This window comes from Belonocnema kinseyi, chromosome 6 (genome assembly GCF_010883055.1).
Source record: "Belonocnema kinseyi isolate 2016_QV_RU_SX_M_011 chromosome 6, B_treatae_v1, whole genome shotgun sequence".
NCBI lineage: Eukaryota > Metazoa > Arthropoda > Insecta > Hymenoptera > Cynipidae > Belonocnema > Belonocnema kinseyi.
This window is the reverse complement of record NC_046662.1, coordinates 67,499,834-67,515,995: the sequence shown is the minus strand read 5'-3', so window position 1 is coordinate 67,515,995 and position 16,162 is coordinate 67,499,834. Positions and strand designations below refer to the sequence as shown.

At 26.1% G+C, this 16,162-nt stretch overlaps 2 protein-coding genes across 2 annotated transcripts in view; one reads left to right on the top strand and one right to left on the bottom strand.

Annotated features, from left to right (window-relative positions):
- The first annotated feature begins 3 nt into the window (after positions 1–3).
- LOC117175429 (succinate-semialdehyde dehydrogenase [NADP(+)] GabD) lies at positions 4–12,219 on the top strand. Its single transcript, XM_033365135.1, has 4 exons — positions 4–373; positions 2,336–2,658; positions 3,210–3,411; positions 11,183–12,219. Exons 2-4 carry the CDS (start codon positions 2,356–2,358, stop codon positions 12,217–12,219), a joined length of 1,542 nt encoding a protein of 513 aa, XP_033221026.1. The 5' UTR covers positions 4–373; positions 2,336–2,355.
- A 2,975-nt stretch (positions 12,220–15,194) lies between these two features.
- Positions 15,195–16,162, bottom strand: part of LOC117174280 (ancient ubiquitous protein 1-like) — a 19,975-nt gene continuing 19,007 nt past the window's right edge. Inside the window, exon 3 of the mRNA XM_033363207.1 lies at positions 15,195–16,105. Within this exon, the coding sequence (XP_033219098.1) occupies positions 15,873–16,105 (233 nt within the window). The 3' untranslated portion in view covers positions 15,195–15,872. The remainder of the gene's footprint in view (positions 16,106–16,162) is intronic.

Here is a 16,162-nt window from a genome sequence, read left to right as displayed (position 1 = left end):
TCAAGAATCTTTGATGAAACATCGTCTGCTTCTTCGCAAGGCAAATATATTGTTGTTCATCTAATTTACACAATATAAACGATAAAGTGAAATAGACGGTTAATTTTTTCCTTGCATTTCTTATCAGTGACCTTTGAACTTACATTTTAAACGATTTGCAGAGGAATTTCTACCTTCTATCGCGGATTCTTCTTGTGTAAATAAAAATAAGTAATCTTAAGGCAATTTAATCTTATAATTGTTTAATGTGTGTGTACAATGCATGTATGATCTGGGATGAATGAAGCCAAAGATTGATAAAGCATTTTTAGAATCTTAAGTTCCTTTGGGATTTTCAAACAACGTCCGGAATTGAGCAAGTTTTTTCAGAAAGGTAAGATCAAAAAGTTATTTATTTTTTTATTTTTACTGCTATGAATGTTATAAAAATCATAATTTATTTAAATTGGCATATCAATATTATTATCATTGATTTAATTAAATTGATCAATCAAGTTTGAGGAACATATCTCTATATATAAGCTTTCTACTATTTATTTGGCATTGAGCCATTTTTATATATCATTTTGCCTTTTAGAATAAAAGCAAATATCAGCAAAATTACTGAATTTTTAATGGTAAAACTTAATACTGGGATTATTTTGAACTGTAAATTTGCAAAATTTTCAATTCTAAAGATTAGCAATTCAAAGTGTTGCAATTTTGAAAAGTTACAATTAAAAACTCTTCGATTTAAAAATAATAAATCTATAAAAGTACTTAAATTTTTATAATTTTAAAGATCAGAACTCAAGTTTTCATTTCTAAATATTCCAAATTGAAGAAATTTCGAATACAAATCATCAAAATTACAGAACTTTAACGCTAAAACTTAAAGCTTGGATCATTTTTAATTTTCAAAATTAAGTACTCTTCAATTTTAAATATTCATAATTGAAAGTTCTACAATTTGAAGAAAACTCTTGAATTTCAAAGATGTATAAATAAAATTTCTTAAAGTTGTATGATTTTAAAGATCAGAACTCAAGTTTTCAAAGATTAGCATTTCAGAGAGCTGAAATTTTGAAAAGTTACAATTAAGAACTCTTTAAATTAAAAATAATAAATACAAAAAAGTTCTTTAATTTTAAAGATTTAAAAACTAGTAGTCAAGTTTTAAATTATAAATCGTTTAGATTGAAGAAATTTTGAAGGTAATAAATAAAAATGATAGAACTTTGAACGAAAAAATTTGTAACTTGTGTAATTTTTAAGCATAAATTTAAAAAATGAAAAATCTCTTCAATTTTAATGGTAAACAAATAAAAATTCTTCAGTTTGGATGATTTTGAATACCGAAAGTCAAGTTTTTAATTTTAAATCTTCTTAATTGAAGAAATTTTCAACATTAATTCTTAAAATTTGAGAATTGTAAATTTCCAAAATTAAATACTCTCCAAATTATTAGGATTTATCATTGAAAGCTCTACCATTTGAAGCGTTACAGTTGAAAATTCTTGAATTTTAAAGATGTTTATATAAATAAAGATTCTTTAATTCGTATGATTTTGAAAATCAATTTTCAATTCTATATCTTCAAAGTTGGTATTTGAAAAAAAATCACGAGACCAAATTACGCAATATGTGAGCAGAAACATAAGAACTTCAAATTTTTTTAAGTAAAGTAAAATATTATACTTCATAAAAATCGATAATCTTCAAAGGTATTATTTCCCTTGCGAAGAAATTTTAAAGGAAAATGTGTATATGAATAATTAATATGAAAATATTAAAAGAATTATTGCAAAATGCAGAGTAACTATAAATAATTTATTTATTTTGGACCACCCATATGAAAGTACACAAAAAGCTCGATATATGTATATCAGGATTAATGATAAATATATATAAATAAATACAAATAAAAATATATGAATATTAATCCATTAATTGTGAGAATGGATTAACGAGATTCCCACTCTCCCTATCATCAAAATAACTGAAAATAATTTCAAAATAAAATCATATACTAAGGAACACTTCTTAACAATAATATTGTAGAATGGTATATAAATCCGGTAATTATTTTTTTTACAAAATTAAAATATATATATAATTTCATATTACAATACAATATAAATAATATATTTACAATTTTTCTACTTTCTGCAATAATTTTTCCAATATTTTCATATAATTAATTTATATACTGATTTTTCTATTATGTTTTTCTTATAATAAATTCCTAGAATCTCGAAAAAATGGTAGGAAATCCATTATAGGCCTGTACTGAATTTCTTAAAATATTTTTTCACAAGGCTCGTTACATTATTACAATTACAAGTGTCCATTCCAGGAATCAATTGAATCTAAAGCATGTTTTCGAGGATACTTGAGGTAAAGCACTCCTTTATCAGAACGACAATTCCGATAACAAATCGGTCAATGAGCACAATAAAAGAATTGGCTTTTGTTAACGGAAAATGGATCAGCGCAAAGAACAAAGCTACTTTTCCTGTTTATAATCCTGTTGATGGCCAAATAATCGGTCATGTTCCGGAAATGGATGCTTCCGATACTCGAGAAGCAATTGATGCTGCTCACGATTCTTTTCAATCTTATCGAAAAACGACTGCCAAGGAACGAAGTGACCTTTTGCGTTCTTGGTATAATTTATTGGTAATTTTTTTCTCACTTTTATCGCTTTCAAATTTGAATTCCTTATTGAACTCTTTACAGTGAAATTATAATACTTTCAATGTCACTTCAACAAAATTTAGATTAAAATTTAAGAAATTAAATTCAAAATAAATCATAATTTTAATTTCTCTTCAACGCCGATTATTCAAATATAACTACGAAATTTTTGGAAATTCAAAAAAAAAAACAAGAAGCTAACGATCAAATTTGAAAAAGAAACTCTTCAATCTGTTCATTCAAATTTACAAAAAAAAATAAAATAAAAATAAAGTAAAGCAAATAAAAGGAGAGAAAAAGATAGCAACCTCCAAATTTCATTCCTTCTTTTTTTTCTTGTATTTTTTCGTTTATTTTTTTATAAATAATCAAAATTTTGTCAATCTTTTTGCTTTCTCTTTCTTCCTCTTCTTTATATTTATTTTTATTAAATTTCAATGCAGACTTTTATGATTCTGTTATACCAATTTGATCGTTAGATTCTTTTTTTTTTAATTTTCAATAATTTCATAGTTAAATATTTCTACCTTCAGGTGAAACATTCTGAAGATTTAGCCACCATCTTAACCAAAGAAAACGGGAAATCCTTGAACGAATCCCGAGCAGAAATTCGATACGGAAATTCGTTCATTGAGTGGTATGCCGAAGAAGCAAGGCGAGTCAACGGAGAAGTACTTCAGGCTCCCGTCCGCAATCGAGAAATGCTTTTGCTCAAACAACCCGTTGGAGTTGCAGGTCAGGGCTTAAAATATTTCGAATTTCAGACAAAAACCTTTTTTTTACGCCCGCCCCTACTTACAACAAGACAAAAAAATACTCTTAAAAAAGGGGAAATAAGGAGATTTTTGTTCGAAAGAGGGGAATAATTTCTACCAAAAAGGTGGATTTTTAACCAAAAGATTAATTTGCTATAAACTATTTTTTTAAACGAAATACATGAATTTTGTAATAAAAAATATCATTTTTAATTAACCATTAAATAGTTAAATTGGGAGTTTAAAAAGTAGGTTTCAACAAATTAGTTCAAATTGTAACCAAAGAGATTAGTACTCGACGAAATAGTTTAATTATTAAACAAAAAGAAATGTCAACCAAATACATGAATTTTAAAGTGAAAAAGATAAACTTACAAAAAAAAATGAAGTCGTTAAATTTGCATTCAAAAAATAAATTTTCAACAAAACAGTTAAATTTGTAATCAAAGAGATGAATCTTCGACAAACAGTTGAATCGTTAATAAAAAAAAAAAGAATTTTCCACGAAGAGATTATTTTCAACGGGAGAGTTGAATTTTCAAACAAGAAGTATTTGTCGGTCAAAAAAGTACCAAATTTTTGACGAAATTGTTAAGTTTTCAAGTCAAAGGGCGATCTTTTTACAAAACAGTTTCAATTTTCAACCAGAAAATATGAGTTTCTAAAAAAAGTTCATTCGAAACCAAATAGTTGAATTTTCTACCAAAATAGTTGAATTTAACACCAGAAAAATAAATTTGTAGCCAAGAAGATTAATTCTCTAGAAATTAAAATTTTCAACAAAATGCATGCATTTTTGAGAAAAAAGAAAAAATTAAAAAAAAATAGAGTAGATAAATTCGCAGTAAAAAAATTACAATTCAGTAAAAAAGAATGAGCTTTCAACAAAATAGGTAAGTTTTTAATCAAAGAGATGAATCTTCGACCAAACAGTTGAACTCTTAAACAGAAAAATAAATAAATTTCTAACAAGAGATGATTTTCAACGGGAGAGTTGGATTTTTAAACAAGAAGAATTTTTCAGTTAAGAAAAAACAAAAATTCCGATCAAATTGTTGAATTTTTAAGTCAAAAAGATGATCTTTTTACAAAAAAGTTACATTTTCAAGCAGAAAATATGAATTTCCAAAAAAAAGTTAATTTAAAATCAAATAGTTGAATTTTCTACCAAAATAGACGAATTTAGCATCAGAAAGATAAATTTTTAACCAAGGAGATTAATTCTCCACAAAGGAAATTTTCGCCAAAATTCTTGAGTTTTTAAGTAAAAAAGGTAAACTTTTAACAACAACAAAATGTAGTAGTTAAATTTGCAGTTAAAAAATTAAATTTCAGCAAAAAACAACGAGTTTTCAATGAAATAGTCAAATTTGTAACCAAACAGATGAATATTCGACAAAACAGTTTAATTATTAAACTAAACGAAATATCTACCAAAAGAGATGATTTTCGACCAAATTGTTGAGTTTTCAAGTCAAAGCGACAATTTTTTACAGAGCAGTTACCTTCTCATGCAAAAAAATATGAATTTCAAACAGAAAATTTAATTTAAAACCAAATACTTGAATTTTCTACCAAAAAATGAGTTTAACACCAGAAATATGCATTTTTAATTAAGAAGATTGATTCTCTAAAAAAAAATCATGAAATTTTAAGTAAAAAAGATAAACTTAAAAAAAATAAAGTAGTTTAATTTGCAGTTAAAAAATTAATTTCCAACAAAATATTTAAATTTTTAACAAAATAGATGAATATTGGACGGAACACTTTAATTCTTAAACAAAAAGAAAATAATTTTCTACCAAAAGAGATTATTTTCAACGGAACAGTTGAATTTTCAATAAAGAAGTATTTTTCAGTCAAAAAAGAAGAACATTTTCGATCACATTGTTGAGTTTTCAAGATAAAGGGCGATTTTTTTACAAAACAGTTATATTTTCAACCAGAAAATATGAATATCCAACAAAAACGTTAATTTAAAACCAAATATTTGAATTTTCTACTAAAATAGTTGAATTTATCACCAGAAAGATCAATTTTTAACCAAGAAGATGAATTCTCTACAAAAGAAAAATTTCAACAAAATTATTGAATTTTTGAGTAAAAAAGATCAAATTTCAACAAAAAATGAGATGGTTAAATTTGCAGTTAAAAAATTTAATTTCAACAAAAAAAATCTGCCTGCGTCGCGGGCACATTCTCATAGCGTGCTACGCACGCGGCTCGCTTCGTTCGCAAGTTTGAGCGCGCCTAGAGCGTGCTACGGTTAAATCTCGCGCTTCGTGCTCGGATATTTATTCTTTGCATTTGGAATACTTGAAAAAAACTTTATCAAAAAGATCTATTTTAGATCGCAGTATTTATATGCGTCTTCATATTCTGAATTGTCTACTTAATTAAGTATAGTCAAAGATTAAGTTTCTCAAAGCTCTGTAGGCTTTGAAGTACACATTCTCATCGTGACACTCGCGCTGCGCGCTCGATTTCCGACAGACATTTGTAAACAGGTTTTGTTAAATTTTTTTTTTCGTAACTTTCGTCGTTTTTCCACACTTTTTTTAAATATTTTTTTTCAACGTTATTTTTCACGAATAAAACAAAAAGTAGGCGTCCTATCAAAAAGTGATTCCTAACGAAATTGTAGATCTTTTTTGGGATAACCATTTTTGTTAATTCATCTTTTTTCGTATCCTACATAGATTGTCCACATAGATTATTTTTTGTGTAATCAAAATTTTAATTTTAGATTTGTGAAGAAAATCCGAAAATTGGTTATGATAATCTTTTAGGGCTTCCAAAAAGAAATGTTTTTCTTTTCTAGACTTTTTTTACATATCGTGCGTTTTTCGGCTTCAAATTTTGATTTTCGGTTGATTAAAAAAATTTTGAAAACGTCATAACTCTGAGAATTTTCATTTTATCGAAAAAAGTTATAAAGATAAATTGTTTGTTCTTTTTAATACTATAAATATCCGTACATAGAATTTTCAAATTCAGAAAAAAGTGGTCTCAAAAATTTTCAAAATGCGCTCACTTTTTAAATTTTTATCCAAAATGGCTGGTTCACGAACTCGTCCTTTCTCTTAGGACCTAAAAAAAGTGTGCCAAAGATGAATTTGTTTCGTTCATTTTTTCGCGAGTTATCGTGTTTACGGACGGACGGACGGCCGGACGGACGGGCAGACAGGCAGACAGACGCCATTGTGAAAATCTGATTTTCAGATTCAGAGGGTCTCGAAACGTGGAGATCCGTTAAAGAAGTGTGATCTCAAATTTCCGACAATTCGAATACTTTCTCAATCATAAATGATGAGAATGTAAAAATGGACTTTGCAACATAATGGGCAAAGTTTTAACCAAAGGGATGAATTTTTCAAACAAACAGTTGAATCTTTATCAAAAAGAAAAGAAATTTCTAAAAAAAATTATTTTCAACAAAAAGTTGGATTTTCAACCAAGAAGTATTTTTCAGTCAAGGAAGAACAAAAATTTCAACCAAATTGTTTAATTTTCAGGACAAAAGAATTCTTTTTTACAAAACAGTTAAATTTTCAATCGGAAAGTATGATATTTTAAATAAAAGAAATCATTTCAAACAAAATAATTTAATTTTTAACTGAAACTATAAAATTTTATTTTTAAAAATAGTATTTAAGCCCAGAAAGACAAATTTTCCACAAAACAATTAAGTTTTAAACAAAAAGGATTAATTTTTAACCCAAATGTTGAGTTCAAAAAAAAATACATTTTCAATGAATTAACAAAATTTTCAACCATGAAAGTTGAGTTCTTAACAAAAAATATAGTAGTTGATATTTCAATCAAAATAAATATTTATTTTGAATGAAAAATAATTGAAGTAATAAAAAAGGGCGAATGTTCAACAAAATAGTTAATTTTTCAATCAAAAAACATTTTTCAGTCAAGAAAGAAGAAATATTTCAAACAAATTGTTGAGTTTTCAGGTCAAAAGGACGAATTTTCTACAAACAAGTTAAATTTTCTACCTAAAAATATATAGTTTCAATAAAAAAAGTCAACTTTCAACTGAATAGTTGAGTTTTCTACCAAAACAGTTGAATTTTTCATCCAAGAAGCCGAAGTTTCAGTAAAACAGTTTAATTTTCAACCAAAAATGATAATTTTTTAAAGAAAAATTGTTGAATTTTTAACTAAATAATTAAAATTTCAACCAAATAATAAAAATTGTTAACCAAAAATGTATTAGTATACTTGTCGCTTCTTACCAATTTTTTGAAAGTGGTTGAATTCTAATAATTTTTTCCCCGAAAAACATACCATACTGCCTCTAATTCTTAAAATAAGTAAATAATCTTTCAATATATTTATTTGTTTAAAAAAGTGTTTTATTTGGAAAGAATTGTTTACGATTAAAGCCATAGGAAAATTTAATCATTTTCTAAAAATTGTCAAGAAGTTATAGTAAGGAAAAGTTAATTTGCAAAAAGATTGTAAAAATAAAGGTTTTTTATATATTTAAAAATTGTTACATTAATAATAATGTTTTTTATGACATCAGTAATATTATTTTTATCATTAAATTCATACGTTTCATTTTAAATAAATTACTTTATGATTTTTAAAAATAAAAAAATGATACTATAGTGTCTTAATCAGGTCTGAAATGTTCAATTTTAAGAATTTTAACAAAATTTCCCTGTGGGTACAATAATTATGTTTTTTTTTTTATGTAAAGTATTTGGTATTAAATTTTAATGAAGCATCAGAATAAAAAAATATAACTTTTTTTTGAGTAAAAATATTTTGGAATCGAACCAAATTAAAAATTCTTCATCTCATTGCGACATCGTAGGACTATTGTCTTTGGAATTAAATTCAAGGTCGTTTCCAGGTCAAGAATTCAAATTTTTCTAGGTCTTGAAATTTTTGTGAATTCGTTGAAATCTCTTGAAGTAGGTTAAATCTTTGAGAAATCCCGAAATTTCTGTGCAATCTTCTGAAATCTTTTTAAATTTTAAAATCTTTGTGAAACTTTTTGAAATTTTTTAAAAATCTTCTCAAATTTGTTTGAAGTCATTGGAATATTTTAAATCGTTTAAAATCTTTTAAATGTTTTGAAATCTTTAAAATCCTTGCAATCTTTAAGAAATGTTCTAAATATTTGGGAAATTTTTGTCAAATATTTTGAGATATCAATAAAATTGTTCTTACATTTTTGTATTGTGAAATCTTTCTTATGCGTTGAAAACATTGCATCCTTTGATATCTTAGTGGAATCTTTTTCAAAGCTTTTAAAATATTTAAAACCTTTTAAAATCGTTTGAAATCTGCAAAAAAAATTTTAATTGTTGAAATCTGGTGTACTGTAACCTTTTTCAAATCTTTGAAATCCTTTAAATCTTTTGAAAGTTGTAAAATTCTAATGAAATTGTTATGAAATATTTGAAGTCTGGTGTAAATGCCTTTTCTAAATCTTTGAAATCCGTGAAATCTTGAAAAAATGATCTAAATCCTCTTAAATCATTTAAAATAATTAGAATATTTTTTAACTTTTTAAAATCTTTAGCAACGTTTTTTAATGTGGTGTACACTCAAAAACCGATTGGAGAAACCCTGGAAAAATCCGTTATATGGCCATAGCTTGTTAAAATTCTGAAAGTGAATTAACATTGAAATTTTCAACTTATAATTTTTATAATTTTGTAAGTTGAATATCACAAAAAATGTAAATTTCAATATTCTAAATTAGCGGAGACGAAATGAAAAACTTTTAGAATTATTTAAAATATTAAAATATATTAATTGCAATCTATAAAATAATTAGCAATGTCTACAGAAAATACTTAGAAATCTCTTTATTCAGATCCTGGAAAAAAATTCTATTGCAATTCCTGGCACCATCGATTAATTAAATAATTAAATTACTCAATAGTTGAATTTTGAACTAAAAAATATCAGTGTTCAAGAAAAATGGAAGCGTTAAATTTTCAGTTAAAATAATTAATTTTCCACAAAATAAAAAAAATAAAAAAATTTTTTTTTTTAGCAGTGATGAATTTTCAATTAAATTAAAAGAACGAATCTTCAACTGCAATATCTCAATTTTATATCAAAAGATACATTTTTAACAAAAGAATATAACTTCTAATAAAGTTGTCTCTTTTTCAAGCAAAAAGATTAATTTAAAAATAAAATTATGAATATTTAATTGAAATGCTTGAATCTTCAACAAAAAAGATTAATTTTCAAACAAGCAGACAGTTAAATTTCCAACTAAAAAAAAACAATTTTCAGCCGAATAGTTGAATTTTTAATTAAAAAATATCAATTTGCAAACATAAATGGAGTACATACATTTTCAGGTTAAAAAAATTATTGTTTAACCAAATTGATGAATTTTTAACTAAAGTTATGAATCTTTCACTAGAATAGTTTATTTTTAAACCAAAAAGATGAATTTTCAACTAAAATGATTAATCTTTAACTGGAATAGTGGAATTTTCTACCAAAAATATAATTTTTTAAAATAAAATGCTGAATATGTGAATAACTAAATTTTCAACGAAATAGTTCAATTTTGTAGTAAAAAAACAAACATCTTGCAGGAAGTAGTTGCATTTTTAACTAAAAATACCCATTTTCAACCAAAAGTGGAACAGTAAAATTTGCAGTTGAAAAAAAAATTTCAACCAAACTTATGAATTTTTAATTGAAATTATGAGTCTTTAACTGGAATCGTTGAATTTTAAAGCAAAAAGATGATTTTTCAACTATGAAAATTAATTTCTACAAAAAATAAGAATTTTCCATTTAAAAACATAAATTTTCAACAAAAAAGAAGTTTCAAAATTATTGAAAATTTAATTTTCATACAAAACATTCGTTTCCAGCAAAGGAAAAAACAAAGTTTCAACAAAACACCTCAATTTTCAACTAAAAAAAAGCATTTTTAATTAAAATGATAAATGTTGAACACCAAAAATTATTTTTTAACAAAAGGGTTTAACTTTTAACCAAGTAATAAAATTTGGATTCCAAAAAATATGAATTATGAATGAAAAATGTGGTAGTTGCTATTTCAATCGAAAAATACTTTAATTTTAATAATAAAAAACAGTTCAATTCATCAAAAGAAGATGTTTTTTCAACATTTGTTGAATTTTTAACTAAAAAAGATTTTTTCGTCAAGGGAGAGAAAATATTGCAAACAAACTGGTAAATTTCGAGTAAAATACATGCAGTTTCAATGAGCTACTTAAATTATTAACTAAAGTCGATAAATTTTTAACCAAAAATAGAATCGTTAAATTTTCCGTTAAAACAATTAATTTCAAAACAAAACAAAAAACGAATTATCAGCAAAATATATAATGCAATTTAAACAAAAAATTAGACTTGCTCGCGAAAAATTCTCTGATTAAAAAAAAATTCCTGACATTTCCAGGTTTTTCCAGGTAGGATAGAAACCCTGTTATTCTCTAATGAGTAAAAGATAAATTATATCTTGATAAATAAAAAACTTTTCAATAGCAATATTTCTTCTAAACGAGATGTTTCTTTTCTAATAGACTAAAAGATTTAAATTACATTTCGTATTTCAATAAAATAACTGTTTTTTGAAATAAAAACAAATTAAATTCAAGGTTCTCGTAAAAAATTCAAGGAGATTTTCAGTTTTTAAACATCGCTGTACACCCTGATTATTTTAAAAACTTTAGCCAAAAAAACTGGAAATTTGCCTAAAAAATAATGTCAATCTTCCCATGCAGGTTTCATCACACCCTGGAATTTCCCTCAAGCGATGATAGCTCGAAAAGCTGGACCAGCCTTGGCGGCTGGTTGCACTTGTGTCGTGAAACCCGCAGGAGACACTCCTTTCACGGCTCTAGCGATGGCCGAATTGGCTGAAAAGGCTGGTTTCCCACCTGGCACTATCAACGTGATAACCTCGAGTGTCACAAACTCCGTCGAAGTCGGCAAAGAAATCTGCAGCAATCCGAAAGTCCGGATTCTCTCATTCACCGGGTCGACTCAGGTCGGAAAATTGCTCTACAAGCAATGTGCCTCGACGATGAAACGCCTGAGTCTCGAATTGGGTGGAAATGCACCCTACGTCGTTTTCAATTCCGCTGATCTTGACTTGGCGGTCGCTGGAGCAATGGCTAGTAAATTCCGCAACACTGGACAAACTTGCGTCTCGTCCAATCGATTTTTCGTCCAGGAGGGAGTATTCGAGAAGTTCACGGAGAAATTCTTGGAGAGGATCAATTCCGAAATCAAACTGGGGGATGGACTGAAGGAGGGAGTGACTAACGGGCCTCTGATTAACGAAAATCAGTTGCAGATTGTGAAAGATCTCGTGGAAGATGCTGTTAAGAAGGGAGCGAAGCTCCACTGCGGCGGAAAAGTTCTCGAGAATTTGGGGCCTCTTTTTTATGCTCCTACATTATTGACGGACGTTACGAAGGAGATGGATATTTACAAGAGGGAAATCTTCGGACCGGTTGCTGTTATTCATAAATTTAAGAGTGAAGATGATGCTCTGAGGGAAGCGAATGATGTGAATGTTGGACTTGCTGGTTATTTTTATTCGAGGGACATTTCCCAGGTCTTCAGGGTGGCGAGGAAAATGGAGGTTGGCATGGTTGGGGTTAATGAAGGTTTAATTTCTTGCGCTGAAGCTGCTTTTGGAGGCATTAAAGAATCTGGATTGGGAAGAGAAGGTTCTAGTCACGGAATGGAAGAATACTTTGATATCAAGTACGTTTGTATTGGAAACGTCGAAAATTCAAATTTTATAAATTAAAAATGCATTTTTTTCTACTAATTAATAATCTGTAATAATAAAAGTTTATAGTTTATTTGTAAAATAATGTAAATGTTTTAGTCATTCAGTTTGATAAGAAAATTTTTTATTTTTATTACTGTTCAATTTTCCTTGCGTCCTGAATTGAGTCCTGAATTTTAGAAATATTATTGACTACTAAAATAGCGTTCTAAGTACGGGTCTTCATAATTTTTTTCTATTTTTTACATCGAATAGTTGAGTTTTCAATTAATGAAGAGAAATTCTGAGCCAAAAAATAAATAGTTAAAGTTTCAACAAAAAAAAAAAAACGACAAATTTTTACAAAAAAAGAATTGAATTTTGAACCAAAAATGGATTAACTACATTTTCACTGAAAAAAAAACTTTTCAATGTAAAAACAGGAATTTTCGAAAATACGTAAATTTGTAACTATGAAAATGAATTTTTATTCAAAGAATTAATTAATTTTTACTTTAAAAAATTAATTAAAAAAAGACGAATTTTCAAAAATTAAATTCTCAGTTAAAAAAAATTATTTTCAACAAAACTGATGAAATTTTAACTAAAATTATAAACCTTCAACTGGAATTATTGAATTTGAAACCAAAAAGATAAATTTTAAACTGAAAATATGAATCTTCAACTGGAAAAGTGAAATTCTCTAAAAAAATTTTTGTTGTTGAAATAAATGATGAATGTGTAAATGGAATCGATGAATTTTAAAGCAAAAAGATGATTTTTTAACCATGAAGATGAATTTCTACAAAAAAATAAGAATTTTCAATTCAAAAACATAACTTTTCAACTAAAAATTGAATAGTTAAATTTTTGGTTAAAAAAAAAGTGATTTTCAACTGAAGAGATGTAGTACTCAACTGGAATAATTATATTTTCAGTTTAAAAAAATTAATAATTTAAAAAAAGAACAATTTTCAACAAAGTAGAAGTTTAAAATTTATTAATTAAAAAAAAAGCTAATTTTAAACAAAAAAGTTTAATTTTGACCAACGAAATAAATTTTCAGGTAACAAAATTAATTTTTAATAAAAAAATTAATTTTCAACAAAATAGTTTAATTTTTCGAAGACGGAAAATAATCTTATACCTACCAAAAACAAAATAATTTTAAATAAAAGACATCAATTTTAAACTAAAAAAAAATGTTTTCAAAAAACAAAAAAATGAATTTTCATGAAAGAAGAATAATCTTCTACCAAAAAGACGAATTTTTAACAAAAAATGCACGTTAAGTTTTCAGTTAAAAAAATTAACTTCAAAACTATAAGAACAATTTTTTCCCAAAAAATATGAGTTTTCAACAAAAATACAGTAATTTCCAACCATATAGTTAAATTTTTATCTAAGAAAGATACATTTTTAGGCAACAAAAAATGCGCAACTCTTCAAACAAAAAGAATAATTTTCTACGAAAAAAAAACTGGATTTGCAACAAAATCTATGAATTTGTAAACAAATAGATATGTATTCAACCACAAATAAAATAGTAAAATTTTCGGTTAAAAAATATAATTTTCAAACAGAAAAATAAGAATAAAATCAAGCAAAAAGAACAATCTTCTACCAAAAAATACGATTTTTTTTTGCAAAAAATGGAAGTTAAATTTTCAGTTAAAAATATTAACTCTAAAACTATAAGAATAGATTTTTCCTCAAAAATAAAAGTTTTGAACAAGACACATTAAGTTTTAAGCATATCGTTGGATTTTAAACTAAAAAAGATAGATTATAAAAGTAAAAAAAATTTTTCGAGAAAAAAGAGTAATTTAATACAAAAATAAAACGAATTTAGAACAATATATATAAATTTTCAAACAAATAGTTGATATTTCAACAAAAAATATTTTTATTTTCAAATAAAAGAGATTGGTTTTCTACCAAAAATAAAATATTTGAATTTTTTATTTAAAAAACGGATTTGCAACAATATCTGTGAATTTATAAAGAAATAGTTAAATTTTCAACTATAAAAGATAAAATTTTAGCCACAAATGGAATGTTCAAAAATTCAGTTAAAAAAATTAATATATAAACAAAAGATTCAAATAAAACATTTTAATTTTCAAGCAAAAAAATATGGATTTTAAATATTGTAGTTCAATTTTAAACTAATTAGTTGTAATTTCAATGAACATGGTAAATTCCTAAAAAAATATAATAATGGATATTTCAACGAAGGTATTTTAATTTTCAAATAAAAAATATTATTTTTCTACGAACAATAAAATTGTTCAATTTTCAATTTAAAAAATTAATGTTCAGCCAAAAAAAACAACAAATTTTCAACAAAATAGTTAAATTTTCAACCAAAGAAAAGAATCTTCAGTTAGTAAAGTGAATTTTTTAAAAAGTGTTCTGACTTACATTTGACTAGTTGAATTCTTAATAAAAAAAAAAAAAAAACGATTCAGTTTTAAAACAAAAATACTTGGATTCATCAAAAAAGATAAATTTGTGCCAAAAAGACCAATTTTCTGTAAAACAGTTAAACTTTCAATCCGAAAATACGGCTTTTGTTAGTTATTGCTATAAGAAATAAAAAAACTTGTATTTTGAAACGTTCTTTCAGTGGAAAATAATTTTTAAATTTTTGAAATTCAGAACCATGCAAGAAAAAATTAAACAGTCCTTAAAATAATAATAATAATTCTCAGAATGAATGAGTGACAATTTTACTTTATTTTATGAACAAACTAAAAAGCCTTATTACTAATTTGAGTTTTTACAAAACTCGGACTCCTATTCCGCAGTATATTTTTATCAAATCAAGAACATTTGAAAAACTTAACAAGAACCCTAACATTTATTAATTATTTAATCAGAAAATGGAATATTTATTTCTTGCTAATTATTCAAAAGTAATTTAAAAGTAATTCAAAAATATTTTTCATTGTCTTTTGCTATCCTTTTTATGAGATTTGTTGGTAAAAGAAAAAAAGGGAAGAATATGATGATCAATGTTGAATGTAAAACTTTATTCGGACAAGATTTGAAGCTGTTGAGATTCTCGCCTTGGAAAAAAATACAGTGTGCATGTTAAAATTAGGTGCCATACGGTTAATGTACAAGTGAAGAAAAAAGTTTATCTAATTAAAATACCGATTATAACATAATCCACCTAATGCTACCAATGCTACCTAACGTAACTTTTTTTAAATATATACAATAAAATAATTTTCACAACTCTTTGAAATCGAATTTAGGAATAAGAAAGAAATTAAGATTAGGATTATGATTACAATACTATTATTAGCGAAGCTGTTAAGATTCCAAGTTGGAAGACTTCACCTCCATTTAGGCAGCATTGGTCCATTTTGTTATATACTCTTAGTTTATAACTTTTAGGATTAAATCGCACGCAGGTGCGCTTAGTCTTCCAAATACAGTCTTCCAAATGTGCAACGCGTAACAAAAATATCTAATATATTAGGCTGTATCCTGTATTTAATACAGTTTGTTAATCAAGCGCGAAGGGTGGGATCTGATGTGATTAGTAAATCATATTTTAGAAACAAAACTGTATTCATGCGATACGATAGTAAATACATATACAACAAAACATTTATGGTACATTTTTTTTGTTCTCAATTGCGATATTGTAATGGTATTAAAATTGGATACTTGTGAGAACATCAACAGTTTTTGAGTCCGTGCTTCTCAATGTATTTCTCGCGAGCTTCCGCTATCATCCTTGTCTTCCTCTCATGGAAAGAAAGAGTTCCTGGCATTTTAAAACCTTTTGCAGGCTGTACTTGCGATTTTGAAAATGAACTTTCCGAAGCAGTTGATGGCAATTGTTCTGGCGTGTAAGTTACTATGCCGTCGAGGAGATTGGCGATTGTAATCTCCGCGTTTCTTGTTTTTGCTGAAAAGAAAATACATTTTTCATTCCGGGTCGCTGCTGACTGCAAGTTTTTACATT